Source organism: Lissotriton helveticus, chromosome 6 (genome assembly GCF_964261635.1).
Source record: "Lissotriton helveticus chromosome 6, aLisHel1.1, whole genome shotgun sequence".
Taxonomy (NCBI): domain Eukaryota; kingdom Metazoa; phylum Chordata; class Amphibia; order Caudata; family Salamandridae; genus Lissotriton; species Lissotriton helveticus.
Genome location: NC_136067.1, coordinates 1,091,310,438 through 1,091,327,355, shown reverse-complemented (window position 1 = coordinate 1,091,327,355; position 16,918 = coordinate 1,091,310,438). Strand labels below are relative to the sequence as shown.

Genomic DNA, 16,918 nt, shown 5'->3' with positions numbered 1-16,918 from the left:
AGTTCTATTTTGAAAAACATGAGGCTGGCATGACAGCCAACGGTGTCTCCATACCAGACAAAAAGCAGGCCTTTTTTGCTTAAACAGTGCTGACATGCCTACTATGATGTACACATCCTAGGCCCTAAGAGGCATGCGTAGACCAGTCAAATTATAGAGGATGAGAGTAGAAGGTGGTGTGGTAGAGTTTTGAACTTGCTCTCAATGTAGATGTACTGAGTATCATGCTCCATTAGGGAGGATCAGTGACTGATGCATCTCGTTGGGTGGGTGTGGGAGATGGTGGGGCAAGGCTTTTACCTATTTTGTTCCGGTCTTTCATCAAGACAGCAAAAAAAGTGATGGAATGCTTCCATCATTTTTAACCATTCGGTATTACTTTGTGGCAGATCCCATTCCTTTGTTTTTTCATGTAGTTTATTTGTACCAGTGCACACAGGGGCCAACAAGAAACACGTGTGGCTGCATCGGAGGTACTATTAATGATTTGTATCAGCCCAAGAAGCTAAAGTCGACACTGATTACGTTATGTATAATGTTGAACAATTCTATCTGTTGTACACTGTGATTTACTGTATTTTTACTTTGTTCCTATAGGATCTGTGTTGAACCACATTTTAGATCTCTGTGTAAAACGGGTTTTATATTTGGGTGTTTTCATACATTATTTTAACTGACCTTAACCTTATTGATGTTTTTAAGCTGAAATATTTTAATTAACCAAACGATGAAGTGTTCTTTCACTCATTCATTAATAAGGTGGCTTTTTTGGGGATGGGTCTGTTCAAGGCAGAACGTTTTAAGTGCGATTTGGAAGGGTGTCGTCTCATTAACCCAAATCAACATTCCACATTAGCTTCGAGTAGCTGCACGCCAACATTTCAATTCCATGTAATTGTTTCAGACCAAACTCCTAATGTTATTACTTGTTTTGACAGAGTTCAAACGACACATTTCCCACTGCCATGCATATTGCTGCAGCCAAGGAAGTTCATGAAGTTCTGTTGCCAGGGCTGCAGAAGCTCCACGACGCTCTTGAGGACAAATCGAAGGAGTTCGCTGACATTATCAAAATTGGCCGCACTCACACGCAGGATGCCGTTCCCCTTTCCCTTGGTCAGGTAGGTGACTCCGCAGAATGTGTGAAGCCATACTCTTGTCTCTTCACTATGGCATCGATAGAGTCTGTGCCAAGTTGTTCCCAACACAGTCTTTATATGTTTGATCTCTTCACTCAGTGGGTTTTATGTAGCCCTAACCCTTTTACCATATGAGACAAATCTGTAGGGGTTCAGTAACCTGTATGGTTGTTTTGACAAAGTCATGAACCTAGAAGAATGTTAATAAGAACGTATTAACATAACGGCTCATCTGAGCCAAACATTCTATGACATCATATATATATATACACACAATAAGCATTCCAACAGTGCCATCACAGTGCTATCAAGCAGGAAGCATGTCTGATGTTGAATGCAAACTATAAAACACAAATACAGAAAAGTTATATACAAGAAAAAAGTAGTATACAACATCTCCCTTTTTTGCAATAAAGAAATTAAACAAAACTAAGTCCTGACTTTTCTTTGGTAACTTAGACAACCTACCAGAAGAGGTAGAAGCACCAACAACATTTGAGACATCTCAGAAGTATTGGATGTTTGACAGTTACTGTTTAACTTATTTGCATCATCTGAAAATGTATTTTCCTGATTAACTGCAGACTGACTTGCGTCATGGAAAATATTGGTTTCAGAGACTTTTTGACCCTGTAAAGAACTCATTGTAACATTCAAACTATTTTCCACCTAAGTGAAATTTTCACCTTCAATCTCACAACCATCAAGTTCGGACAACATTGTATCAGTGTTGTTTTTATCAAAACTTACATTATCATTTCAGACAAACAGTTCTCTCTCTTCAAGCAAACCAGAATTAGTGTTTTCCAAAAGTTTATTTTGACCTGGTTTCAATACTCTTGTTCCACCAACCTTTATCTTTCTAAAGAACAACTCCATTGGAAACCTCCTCTTCCCTATAAGGTCTGGAATACACGGATTCAGCCTTCTGAACTTTATTGGGTTTCCTAACAAGAACCCAATCACATTTTTCCAAATGTTTTACTTTCGTTCTGTGCATCAAATCATGATAAGACTTAGCCATGATCTGTTTATCAACAATTTTTGTGATGAACTTTTAGTTTATCATCTATTATTTCATTTTATTTATATTTAACAAAAACAGAATCAAACTTTGGAGTAAGTAACATATTACTTTTTCTACCCCTCATTAAAAAGAAAGGTGTAAAACCGGTTGTTTCATTTTCAGTATTATTTAAACAATTCACCTATTCTTGAATAAATTCACATACTGGAATCTGTGAAGCCACTGCAAGTTGAATACCCTCTTTGATAAATCTGTTAACTCGTTCTACTTTACCATTTGATTTCGGTTAATATAAAGGTGAGTTCTCCTATTTGATCCCATTCTCTTTCAAAAACGTTGTCATTTTAAGTGAAGTAAATTGTGTTCCATTGTCAGAAACTAATATATGAGGAAGTCCCTCGTTAGCAAACATTCTTTAAAACAAATTACCAACACAATCAGTAGTGATATGTGCTATACAATCATAATAAATCCATTGCTGTAGTAATCATTTACAACAACCATAAACCTGCTTTTACTTTCCAAAATATTAAATGGCCTTGCAAAATCAATAGCAATTTTAGACCAAGGAACCTTGGGTATGGTAACCAACTGCATTTCACTCTTGCTAGATTTCCAGTGTTTGTCGGCCTTTAAACACTCAGAACAAAAATCAATGTGTGTATTAACTACTGAGTCCATACCTGGCCACCAGTAATAATTATTTTTAAGTTTCTTAGTCGCGGTGGGGGGCGCTAGTGAGCCCGAAGCAAGATGGCGGCACATTAGTGCAGCTCTGCTGGTCGGGGCCACAATCCGTTAATTATCCTGCAATTCTCCTAGCCATCTACATTGGGGAGACAGCGCATTGAAATCTACATTGCTTGCTGCATTGATTACGGTGGTCTACAAGGATGCTGCGACAGGGGAAGGCTAAAAATCAACATTTGCTGTGCGGCGAACAAAATGGCGGCAGTCGGGAGCTGAGACTGGTGGCGAGGTGTCCTGGCTGCGCAGCCACGGTCCCTACTTGCGATCGGCATGCAGTCTGCAGTAAAGAAGGTGGCGGATGCGCGAGGGGAGTGCCGGTCAGTTAATGCGCTGCACGGACCTGTTTTGAGCGTGGTAATCGTCAGCAGGCGGAGATCACGCTGTTGGCGGGGCATCTGCTGTGGCCCCAGCGCGAGCGGAGGACTGCCGGCAGGAGAGTGAGCGGAGGCCGGACGGACCGCTGCGGCGCGGCCCGGCTGCAATAGTGGACCACCGGTGCTGGGGCGGGGGGGCGGCAGACGTCTTGCGGGCACTGGTGACGGCTCTGTCTGGGGTCGTTGCTCAGCTCTGTGGGCGGCGGGCGTGGTCCTGACTGAAGTCGGGCGTTTTACCGATATCAATGCGGTGAGTTGTCTGAATGTGAAGAGTGGCGAGCCTGGGGAAGCCGTCTTGCGGAATCGGCATTTGTGTACGAATGCAGTTGGGATTGTGGAGCGAGCACTTTATGAACTGGTGGCTAATCATAGTGCCGTCTGAGTCTGTGGACAAAGTGCATGCGGCATTGTGGGCCTTACTGAAGATCCACTGTGCAACCTTGCTGGAAAGCGGAGCTGGCAGTCACCTTCCCATGCCGACGTTAATGGCGGCGCTTGTAATACATGCGTGACTGCGGAATCTGAATTGATCTGTCAACCAGCCTGCCCGCTATTGAAAGACGGAGCTCGATACCCTGAGGTTGGCTGGTTTGCAGATATGTGCGGCGTATCTTTGCTGCTGGATGCTGCTATTGCCATGGTGTCTGACAACGCACAGTTTTAGGCCTCGATAATTAGAGGGACGCCTGCTGAGAGATCCGTCTGCAGTGCTGCTGTGGCGCCACGTGGTGAGCTGGCGGCTCCGCCCCTGTGCGGGTACATCTTGGTGTAGGAGACAGCTCGGGAGAGGACTGGGGAGTGCTACTACACCGGTACTGTGGGGGAGCTAACGGAGACCAGTTGCTGGGTTGCTGTGCACTACTAGCTTTGGGACTGCGCCACAGAGTGTGGATACCTGCACCAGCTGTGACTGACTTGGGTGGCTTGCGGCCTTATCAGGGTGTTGTGTAGCTGCATTACATTGCCGGCCGACTGGCGGTTGGGGTGCAGAAGTTGCTGATTGTAAATCCTGGCGGCGGGATGGGTAAGCCGAATAAGCACCTGCAATCTACGCTCTCCTTTGAATCTAAGCGTCTGAGGGAAACGCAAAAGCAAGCAGCATCTGATATGGAAACGGACATGGAGTCTGGTAGTAGCTCCAAACTGGAAGAAATGTTGTTGGCAATGCAGCAAAGTCTTCACACTATAGATGGCAAGATAGATAACTTAAATCTGCGTATGGACACCATGTCAGCGAAACTGGACAAACACGGAGTGCGTCTAACGGCGGCGGAGCAACGTATCTCAACTGCTGAGGAGAAGGTGGAACGAATCATAAAGTCTTGCACTGAGGTGGAGAGGATCCTAGAGGTCATACGGGCTAAGAACGAGGATTTGCAGGCTAGGTCGCGTCGTAACAACTTACGCATCACGGGAGTGACCGAATCCACCAACACGGACAAATTGGAACTCCTATGTGGAAGACATGCTCAAAACCATGCTGGGTGCGGAACATTTTTATAATATGCTGGTGGTGGAGAGGGTCTCTTGCTCCGCATCCTGTCCCGCGGGCGCCTCCACGACCGATCATCGCAAGACTTCTAAATTATCGCGACAGGGATGTGGCCCTCCGTCGTGCAAGGGAGTTGGGCCCTACTAAATATCAGGGTCTGAAGGGGGCATTGTTCCCGGACTTTACGGTTGCGGTGCAACAGGCCCGGTGGGAGTTTCAGCAAGTCAAGAAAAAATTGCAGGATATGGAAATACAATATGCCATGTTGTATCCTGCTAGACTCAAGATAATGTATGGGAGCAAGCCGTGAGCTGCAGGACCCCGAAAGACGTTATGCAATACATTACGCAACTGGAGAAATGTGATGCGGCTAGAATGGCTGGTGATGATGCAGACAATGAAGATTAGCATGCCATTACAGATTGTAAGCTGATCCTGTTTGATGTAGATGTGGTCAATCGCACTTTGGTTAATTGCTGTTAATGTTGCTTCTTTCCACAGCCAGAATGATGCTTGACTGGGACAATAGCGAAGGACTGTAATTTTGTACAATTAATACATGAGTGAGGGGGTGTTGGAACGGTTGGACTTGCCTGGATGCATCTACATACACACAATTTATCTGGGGTGCTATCTTGGTGGTGATGTTGGTCATACTGCTATGTCTGTCCACACTATGTTAGGTATGGCATGGGATGAGGGATAGGTGATGTGGGACAATGAGTTCAACACTAATGTAATTGCCTATTTTGCGTTATTCAAACCTCCCTGTGATCTCTGGCACGCACGGGAGTGACCACTGAATAATGCAGTCTGCTGTTTTTGTGGATAGATGTGGATATATACTTGAATGCCTAACAACGGCTGCCACTGTCTTGTTTATTAGCATAGGTTATATGTACGTTTGATGTGCTGGGGTGGGGAACATAGACTTGCCCCGACTCCCCTAGGTACCACCATGGGGTCGTTGGGCGGCTGGTGTCCTCCAGAAGGGAACAACCCACGTAGTGTTTTCAAAAAGGATGTAGGCCGTAAGAGGGCTAGCTTCTCACAACGGGAAGGGAGGGGGACTTTGTTTCAGATTTTTCTTGTTGAATGATTGGGATGCTTAAGTGGGTGGGGGTTTTTGTTGGGGAACTGATTCATGGTTGCGTTTTACAAAGCAGAATGCATGAAAGGGCAGAGTGTATCGTATATGACATAGGTACAAAAGGTATAGCTATTACTAAGGTTCTGAGCAACACCAATGCCGCTGTAGGGTGGTAAGGCAACGTGTATAACGTGGAATGTCAGGGGATTAAACAATCCAAAGAAAACCAGGCAGGCACTAGCATTCCTGGATCGGCACAATGTACAAGTGGCATTGTTACAAGAAACCCACCTAAACAAACAAGCAGCAGGTAAAGTGGCCACTAGATGAGCGGGTATGAAATTTGCATCGTTTTACTCCTCCTATGCAAGGGGGGGTTATGATTTTGATTAAGAAAAGTCTTGTGTTTGAAACATCACATGTGGAGGTTGATAATGATGGTCGGTTCAGAATAGTGCGGGGAAAATTGTGTGGAATGATGGTTACTATCATTAATATTTACGGCCCTAATTTAGATGACCCTGACTTGTACGAGGTGTTATGAAACCAGGTCTATAGGCTGCAGCCGACTGCCATTATCTGTGGCGGAGATTTCAATGTGATCTTGAATCCGGCTCTAGATCGACACACCAACTCAGACCAGCTTTTAAGAAGGCTGCGCAAGCTGCTCAGATTGGAATACACAACTTATCCCTCATAGACATCTGGAGATTGAGACACCTTGGGGCACGGGAGGGTACTTGTCACTCTTACGCGCATCAATCCTGGTCCCGCCTGGACTATTGGTTAACCACTAATGACGTAAACTCGCTGATTACGAACGCTACCCATGTGCCTAGGGTGTTTTCTGATCACTCCCCCTCGTTATTCACTATTATTATACCTATATACACACCGCCGCTGTTTCAGTGGCGATGCAATCCTCCGCTCTACAGGATCAGGTGTCTTGGGAGGGCGTCAGGGAAGCCATGTTGCAGTACTTTGAACACAACTCAGGCACGGTAGAAAGTCTAGGCACTTTGTGGGAGGCGTTGAAGGTGACAATCCGTGGGACGTGTATAGGACTCCAGGCTGGGGTACTTAAATCACTTCGGGGTATATGAAGGCCCTTGAATTGGAACTCCTTGGGCTCGAGAGACAGTATGAAAGTGAGCTGGATGCTGCTAAATTAGCTACCATTCAATCAAAGGTCACTGAATATAACGAGTTGGCTGACCTGGAAGTGAAACATATGGCAAGGTGCTGTACGGCTAGGTACTATGGTGAGGGAGGACGGCCGGGTAGAGCGCTGGCGGGAAAAATAACTGAACGTTGGGCTAAACACCTTACAGTCCATTCAATTTGTGTAGATGAGAGTAGGATTGCGATAGCGAGGGCATCATGGCCTCTTTTGTCACGTACTATAAGGATATGTACAGCAGCAGCCAAACTGCTGAGGAGACAGATAGCGGAATATCTCGCAGACTTGGCCCTAGTTTGGTTATCAAAGGGACAGCAGGATTTCCTAATGCCTCCGTTGACCTTGAATGAGATACGTGACGCTGTCAATGCACTGCCAAATGGCAAATCAACAGACACAGATGGGCTCCCTGCGGAGTTTTACAAAGAATACCTGGATATATTGGTGCCCCATCTTCAGGCATGTTTGAAGATGCGTATGAACAGCAGAGGCTACCTGACACGCTCCAAGAGGCGCTATTTATAGCCCTCCATAAACCAGGGAAGGACCCTGTTCGGTGCGAATCATATCGGCCGTTATCTTTAATGAATACGGATGTTAAAATCCTCGCGGAGGTCCTCGCAACTAGACTGCAGTTGTTATTGCCTGTGATGGTGTTACCAGACCAGTCGGGATTTGTCCCTGCCCATTCCACGGCGCACAATTTAAGGACGCTATTTGCAGTAATGCACCTTCTGGAACCCACACTGCCTGCAGCGGCAGTTTTGTTGGACGCCGCAAAGGCATTTGATTCTATCTCTTGGCGGTATATGCTGGGGGTGCTGCATTGCATGGGGGTGCAATTCATTTACTAATTGGATCAGGCTGTTATACACAGCAACAGTGGCCCGTGTCCGCATTAATGGTAGAATTTCTGGCACTTTCCCGATTGGGCGTGGGACGAGGCAAGGCTGCCCCTGTCACTGCTCATATTCGCGCTGGTGTTGGAGCCCCTGGCCTGCATGCTGCGGCAATGGCATGCACAGGCGGCGCTACGCTTTCTACAGCGACCATTGGCGGTGTCTATTTATGCCGACTATATGGTTTTGTATGTGCGTGAACCTGAGGCACACTTGGAGAAGCTTATACGGGAATACATTAGATTTGAATGGTACTCCGGTCTGGGAATAAATTGGGACAAGTCATTGGTGTTCGCTTTAACAGATTGAACGAAACGAGTGCAATTAGAATACCCAGTGGTATGGATTTATGAGCCTCTCATATCTGGGAATCTGGATACACAAAGATCCACAGACTGTTATACACGAGGACTATGGGACTGCGATAGCTCGCCTTGAGGACAAGGTCGCCAGATGGATACAGCTCCCGTTGACGTTTGCAGATAGTGGCACTGCTTAAAATGGTGGTCCTCCCAAAATTTTTATACTTGTTTGTCAATATACTCATTATTTTGCGGCAATTTTTTTTTAATACACTGCGTGGGATACTGATCACTGGTCTAGGGAGGGAAAAAGCCATGCATTAAGTGGGAAGTGATGACGCTACTGTATGAGAAAAGTGGGTTCCGTGTGCCAGACATGCAATTATACTATCTGTGCGCAATATGCGTCATATTGGCAGAATGCGCCGCCGTACACGCCACATGTGGCGGTTGAAGCGGTTGCTGTACACCAGATACCACTGAAAGCAATGGTGGTCAATGACACTACGGTCTTTGAGAAAGATGAGATAGACAAGGTGCAATGCACAAGTCCCGCATGGAGGGAACTTGGGAGACGGGCCAGACGGCTGCCGCTATACACGCCAGCCATGCCGCTGCTCCACCATGGGAAGATATCTGTGAAGTGTGAAACAGGGGCATTAGAAATGTTGCAAGCCGCACATAAACGCACTATGGGGTATGTATTCCCAGGTGGGGAATTCATTGGACGGCAAGCCTTTTCAGAAGATGGGGACGCTCAGTTTTGGCCAACTTTATATATAGTACACTACGGGCCACGATTAAAGCTTTATATCCCTGTTATCCTACTGAACCCCCCGCCCTTGCGGCGCTGCAACACGTCTATGTTGCACAATCTAGGGCTACAATGATCACACGTTTAAATGTCTCACAGGCTGATGAAGTGGATGCGAGTGTGGGCCTGGTAAATAAATGGAACGACATATTGCCACAAGCACTGACGGAAGATGAATGGGATGCATGTTGTAAACTAACTGGGCAATTTACTGCTAATGGGAACCTGCGCCTGATTCACTATAAGTATATTCCTCAAATGTACTATAAGCCGGCGCAACTTTATAAATATGGATTAAGGCATTCAGGTAGCTGTAGGCGTTGTGGGGCATTTCCACATTGGCTGAAAGATATTGCCTATTGCCGTGACCAACTTCTTTGTTATTGGGAAGAACTGCTGAGAGCCTCTAGACCGAGAGACATTTGGGGGCCATTTAATACATATGTATTCGCTAAATCACCTGACTGATGGTATCCTCTATGCTACTATTGTGGTTAACGATGTAACTGTAAGGTGGTCGATATTCTGTACCAAAAATGTTTGTGTAAAGACTATGCCAGTACGCGGATGTACCACTGTATCACTCTGAACCCTGTATTCTGTAATGTAATATTAATGAATATACTTCTTTTAATTGTTATATTATGGAAAACTATAAATAAATAAAGTTTTAGTCGCAGTGGAGCCAGGATGTCCCCTATGAGCCAAACGTATTGAACAAATCACCTATTAATAAAATTCCATTTTCAATACCCCATTTCTCTGAAACGAAACTTGTTGATAACACTTTAAAGTTGAATCTAAATTCTTAATGGGTCGCCACACCCCAGTAACATGTCCTATTACTTTTTTGGGAAACTGCATAATCTTTTACTAATTCAATCCAATCCGCTTCTGATACTGTTACTTCATTATCCTGAATTGTATCAATAGCTGCTACAACACACTACGTATCTTCACAATTATCTGTTTCCAAATCAGAAACAGGAAGCCTAGACAAACCATCTGCGCTGCTGGACGAGCTGAGCATGGCGGACGTGCTTTAGAGAAGCTCCGTCCGCTGCCCGCTATACTAGCATCTTATCCTGTTACCCACTATCCCCCGATTGCCCAAACTACCCCAGAACTACTGCGGAACCAGAGGACTACCTGAGCCGCCAACCGCTGCCAGTGAGGACCCCCTCCGGGGCTGAAAACTTTGATCGGCGACTGTGAGGCTGTGAGACTGGTTGACGACCGCGGCCCACAGTGAAAGCGCTACGCCGCCGGCGCGGAGGCCTTCGGCCCGCCTGCCTGCAGGGCGCAGCCACGAGGAACGGCGCTGAACGGACGACGGTCCCGAGACCCACAGGCGCTACAGGGCTGCCATACCTGCCCGACGTTCAGGACCAGGAACGGAGTATAGAGGAGGTACGAGCCGGGCCCGAGGTGGGGCGGGCCGGGCGTCTCCCGTGGCGGCGCCCGTGCGTCTGAAACAGCGCCGTAGAGAAGGTAGCCTCATCCACCTGCGCTCTGCTCTCAGGAGCGGGGCTGGGGGCCTGATCGCGGAGATCTTCACCCGGGGAGTTGGACGGTGCATCCGAGGCCCGCTACCCGATCCCATGGTTGCGAGGTTACTACAGGGGCCTGTGAAGGAGGACTAGCTGACGCCATTGCGCCCGCCATTTTGTTTCCGACTCCTCTAGTGAAGCAGAGACCCCCACGGGGGTGAGCCAGGGCTGCTCCCACATGACCTTTACGGCGCTGCAAAGAACCAGGGACGCGAACACGCTGCACACTACCTAGAGCGACCCGACGGACGGTGGAAACGTGTCACCACTGGTGTTGGAGGCGGTCTGGGGCACCACGCGTGGCACAGCCGGAAAAACCTACGAGGGCGGCGGACTCTGCCTCAGCATACAGAGACGCAGCGGAGTGTTTCGGAGAACCACGACAACGCCGGTTGGGCTGGCTGGAGATACTGGTACATGGCTGACTGAGAGAAGGGATATCACCGGGCACGTATACTGGCCACATTGCTGCAGGGACACGGAGCACTTGCCTATAGTCTATTGTGGTTCTGTGCTGGGTGGCGGCGATTTCTGAATGTACGACCCACAGGCGACTACAGTGCATCCTTGCCACCGGCCACGCGTGAGAGCACGGAAACAACCATCTAGCCACCGGGAGCCATGGGAAGGAGCAGAGCCAAGGCGCATGACTCCGGTGCCAATGCGGAACTACAATCTACGGGATCCGAGGATCCGCTGGCTTCTTCTAACGTGGTCATTCCACCGACGGGCACGAACACTCAGGACGCTAAACTGGACCTTATCTTGGCTGAAATTAAAGCATCCAGGGAAGCACTGGAATTACGAATGGACAATATGGCGACAGGCCTCTCATTCTTACGAGCGGACCATACCAAACTAGCAGAGAAGGTATCGGCGCACAAGATAGCGCTAGATGACCTGATCCCGCAACAAACTGTTCATTCCACGAAGCTGGAAAGCATGGAAAAACAGATCAAGCTGCTTTGGGACAAGATGGACGACGCGGAAGGGCGCAACCGCCGCAACAACGTGCGAATTTTGTGAATTCCGGAGCGCAGCGAGGGGAGGAACCCCACTCAATTTGTGGAGGACTGGTTGAAACAGCTTGTGGGCCCACTGGACCTCACCCCGATGTACAGTGTTGAAAGAGCACACAGGATGCCGGCGACGCCACCTAAACCGGGAGCACCACCACGAGCATTCATAGCACGGCTCTTACATTATAAAGATAGAGACTCCGTGCTGAGGGCGGCTAGGGAGAAAGCGCCACTGCGATATGAGGACAAAACCATCTCCGTGTATCCTGATTATACCCCGGCAGTACAAAGGGCCAGATCATCGTTCCTAGGGGTGAAACGCAAGCTGCGGGATAGAAAACTTAAATATGCTCTGCTGTTCCCTGCCCGACTCAAAATAATACATGACAACAAATCGTACAACTTTGACTCTCCTGAGGAGGCGGCAGAATGGATGGAAGTAACGGTTACACCTCCGACTACCCAAGACCCATTTGAAGATGCACAGGGCGGAGGACCCTCGCGTCGAGAGGAGAGGAGCAAAACTGTTACGAATGTCGGTCGCGAAGGGGGATCCTCGATCAACGGAGGAGCTACACCGGACAGGTCACGGAAAAACTTACAGATCGAACACCTGACGGAGGCCGCGCTGGCGGCACATGATGCAAGAGGCAACTCGACAGCACTCACTCGCTCGAACATGCCAACGGAGGTGTCGGGCTCGGCTGATAGCCTGCTTCTCTTCCCTAAGATAACGGCTGAATGACCTTTGAACACAGCATGAGAAGACTCCGACTGGTAATGTATGACTTTACACAAGGGGCGATCGGGGATGGGGTCACACTAGCCTAGGGCGGGGCAAAATGCCATCCACAAGCTCTGGACTGGTGCAAGTGGACCCCTCTCCCCGCAGCATAGACATGTTTTGGTTACACCGTTGTCCACGTTGGACGATAAAGTTTGGACCCCGGGAGTTCTTACTTGGGGACCTGAGAGTTGAGGAGTTACTAGTTAGCTTGGCACTGGGGACATGGCAGAATATATTTACACTGATACTATCGCGGAGCCCACAAACTTTGTTTGGTACAACTCGAAATGGGGACTCTTAATGAATACAAGATGTGCACCTGGAATGTCCGGGGCCTGGGGTCCGTCCATAAACGATATAGACTGATGGCGCAACTCAACCGGCGGAACATTAAGATTGCCTGCCTCCAGGAAACTCATTTGAACACTGTGGAGGGTGGGAAGCTACTTAAACAAGCATTTACAATGCAATGGTTTCGCCTTTGTTAAAGTTTGAGCTTTTGGTATTGCTTTTGACAAATGGTCTTTTCTAACTTCTTTGAATTATGTGTAAAACGTTGATGTGTTTTACTTTACACAGAAATATGGATTGCATTTATAATGCAATTAGTTGCAGATGCACAGTGAATTAGAATACACGTTATTTCATAAAGCATGTTAGCATGTTAGTGAAGCCAGGAGTGTGAGAGAAGACAGGAGAGAGGGCAAGAAGGAGAGAGTGTGAGATAAAGAGAGAGGGCAAGAGGGAGAGAGATGGAGACTGAGTGCAAGAGAAGAAGTGATAGATATAGAAGTTAAGGAGAGCAGTAGTAAGAAGGAAGAAGGAAGAGAGGTCAAAAGGAAGAGAGGGCAGGAGAGAGAGGGAGGGCAGGAAGGAAAAGAGGCAGAAAGGAGAGGGAGGCTATTCGTGCAGGTGCATGCATACATGTGCTCATTTAACTATATGCACTAGAATTTAGCTGTGGTGCATTGTGGCAGCATCGTCCACACTCACTCTTTAGCTATTCTTGAGGGTCTCTTATCTGTAGAAGAGCAGAGGGAAGGCCTGAACTTCAGAACTTACTATGGCCAGCGGCAGAAAACTACTGCCAGACATCCGCTCCACCCCACAGCAATGTGGCTCATGTAAGATGTTCTATAGAAAAGGCGCTATAATGTAGTGCTAGCTCGCATGGCAGTGTTCGCTCTATAATATGCTATAATGTGCCCATGGAAAGCAATACAAATCAACAAAATGTTCCAAATTCAAGTTTTGTACACGCAAGCCCTTCTATTATAATCTAATAGAAAACAAAGACTATGCGAAGACAAACTGACTAGTTGGCAAGTGGTTTAAACAAAGCACTGATTAGTTTGCTCCAGTTCAACTCCACTATATACCATAGACACCAAATGATTTACTGGAGCAAACATTGTAAGAAAAAAAACAGCTATTGCCATAAAAAAGTTTCTGCTATGTCATCTTATAAGGTCAGCCTTGTTAAAGGCAATTTACTATGGCTTCGAATATCATAATCATGGCGTATAGAAGGCAGTTTACCTATATTTTACCAAGCGCCTTGAGACCCTCTGGGTGAGTAGTGCGCTATATAAATCCTTGAACTTGAACTTATTTATTTGCAAATTTGTGATGTAGAGTATGTGGAGAAAACTGCAATATATACATGCACAAACAAGTGTATGTAATATATTTTTTAAAGTGTTTGCAATGGAAAGTGTTTTTAGATAGGTAGATAGGTAAGTAGATAGGTAGATAGGTAGATAGATAGGTAGATAGGTAGAAGGGTAGGTGCCTGGATGAGGTGCTCAGAGGCAGCAGTTCTGACCTTGCCGCTAAGTTTATCAGACCTGCTCACAGACCCTTCGGAAAGTGCAAGCCCCCCGTTTGCCCAAAGCTCTCTTCCAGTCCCAGATCCGGACAGTCCATCATTCCCAAGTCGAGCTGGCAGCTGTAAAAAAAAAAAAAAGCGCAACAGCTGGTAACGTTCTACTGGAAAACGTTTTACAGAAAAGGTAGCCACAGAAGTAGCTGGCACCGTGCCACTCCCCACACTCGCACCCGGAGGACTCGATTAAAAGCACACACATGAGCGGGCCGAGCAGAAACATCGCCCACTCCCGCGGTACCCCGCTCCTGCCACGAATTATGCTGCTTTCAAAGTTGTTTTTAAAAAGACGCCTGCATGTTAGTGCATAGGCGTGTGTGCATTTTCGTGGCATTTGGGGAAAGTGCGGTATCTGCAAGGGCCATCAAACTGCAAATCAGAACTTTCCCAAGTTTCTCCAAAAATGCTGTTAGTCAAGTCTGGTATACTTTGGCAAAGTTCGAAGACTGTCAGCCTGCAGGATGATAGTGTGGCTAATGGACATGACCGCATGACTGGGCATGTTACCCCCTCGCCCACCACACAGACACCCCTCCCTCTCCTCAGAGGTATGGCTGCCTGGGGGAGGCGAAGGACCGCGGCGTCTGGAATGAATCCATCACTCTGGGAACGGGAAACGTCATGGACGCCGCATCTGCACCACATAATAAGGCCACACAGCGCTCTCCCTCGCCGATGACCCCCTGCAGCCGGTGAAAGTAACGCCCCAGGCAACAGCCACCGCTCCCACCAAACAGACACAAGCGCAAAGCCAGGGCGTAATCTGTGGTGTGTATAATAAACCCAAGTACCCTTCTCCTGCTGTGCCCGGCTCAAAATCAAAAGCTAGTTTATTACAAGTTACAGAATCAGGGGAGACCAGAATGATGCAACGGCCAGGTTACCCCACGCTGAGCATCACCCCGAGTAGCACCTATCCCAGGTCCAGATGTCTAGTGTAACAAATCCCGTGCTACAAAGAGGAAACCCCCTGCAAAGTGTCAGGTCACACATTGAGGTCTGCTGTACAGGTCGGAGACTCACGTGCAATGCAAAGTAATCTCACCGGTCCTCTCCAGATGTGCTTCGAGTAGGGTAAAGAGACAGGCGTGGTAAAAAAACCCTCTCTGCGGGAGCAGCCCAGCCCTGTCCCAACTGCGAGCAACGAAAAACAAACACAGCGGGAACCGCGCAGCGCCCCGGGGCCAACTAGGCAGCTCAGGCCGGGCTCTGACACCCGGGACGGGAGTCCCACCACACACAGAAGAGAGCTCAGGCCGGGCTCTGACACCCGGGACGGGAGTCCCACCACACACAGAAGAGCTCCGCGGAGCCCGGCCTTACCTGCAGCCGCTCCCGGGTCTCCAGGACCATGCAGCGCACAGTGCCCCCGCCGCTTTGTTTGGGCTCTTCACCTGCTCCGGGACGCGGCCCTCCGTAACTTCCCCTCTGAGCCGCCCCGGCTTGATCGGCTCCTTGTAACCCGATCCCCGCAGTCAAGCCCCTTGACACCCCTCACATGTGTACAAGTATTTCACAGTTGGACCGGCGAGGGCTGCCCGACCACAACTCACACCAGGTCATCATATGTGACGACGTGCAGTCGTGCTGATGCGTGCAAAGCATCAGCACGAGCAAAGCGGAAAAAATAAGACTTACATAGCAGCTCACATGGCACGGGCAAACCTTCCTTACCTGATCGCTTTGTGGGAACTTAAATCTTGCAGCCAACTCCAGCAACAGACACTTCTAAAAAGAACAAAACAGGCCGACAAAAAAAAAAGAAATAGCACACAACCACCGTCGCGATGACGATCAGAAAAGGGTGGAGGGGGAAGAAATAGCGGGAACGCCCACAAATCTGGTCCGGCCATGACGGACAGATCTCTGTTCCAATGGCTAGCCTCCATTTATGGAGCTAGCCAATGGAACAGAGGGCGGATTCCCAAGCCACATAGTTATTCTCATTAGGTTTTCGCCTGCGCGAAAAGCTGCGCAGTGCGCAGCTTTTACTTAGGCGAAACCTAAAAATGGAAAGGACAATTGTTTGCTACCTCTTATTCTGTGTTCTCGAGGGGGGCGGCTGTGTGGCTGAGAAACTCTGTCCCGTTTAAACTGGTGGAAAAGAGGATGGATACGGAAGGTCGATATGTATTTGTCCGTGGATTGCTGGATGGTACCCCAGTGGTGATAGGCAGTGTATATGCCCCGAACTCTGGCCAATCAGACTTCCTAACTAGCATCAATAGAGTAGTGGCGGACTGGGCAGAATATCGTTGGATAATAGGTGGGTATTTCAATGCTGTGTTAGATATTACATTGGACAGATCACATCCGCCATTACAGGCCACGGAGAGCAGGAGACAAGCAGATGCACTGGCAAGGTGGGCCGGGGGATGGGGACTGGCAGATGCCTGGAGAAGTAAACACTTGCTAAGTAGGGAATACACCTTTTACTCACCACCCCACAGATTACACACTAGAATAGATCATATCTTTTGCGCTAAAACCCTGCTGGGGGAAGTCACTCTGATGGAACACATGGGTAAGACTCTGTCAGACCACAACCCAGTGGAGATTACATTTTAATGGGGTAGGGTCCCGACTCCAATACCTACTTGGCGCCTCTCG

General features: G+C 48.1%; 1 protein-coding gene across 2 annotated transcripts in view; it reads left to right on the top strand.

Annotated features, from left to right (window-relative positions):
• The window catches only part of FH (fumarate hydratase), a 320,603-nt gene that overhangs the window by 118,693 nt on the left and 184,992 nt on the right, over positions 1-16,918 (top strand). For both annotated transcript variants that reach the window (XM_078648745.1, XM_078648746.1), the window contains exon 5: positions 939-1,121. In XM_078648745.1, coding sequence (XP_078504871.1) covers positions 939-1,121 — 183 coding nt within the window. The remainder of the gene's footprint in view (positions 1-938; positions 1,122-16,918) is intronic.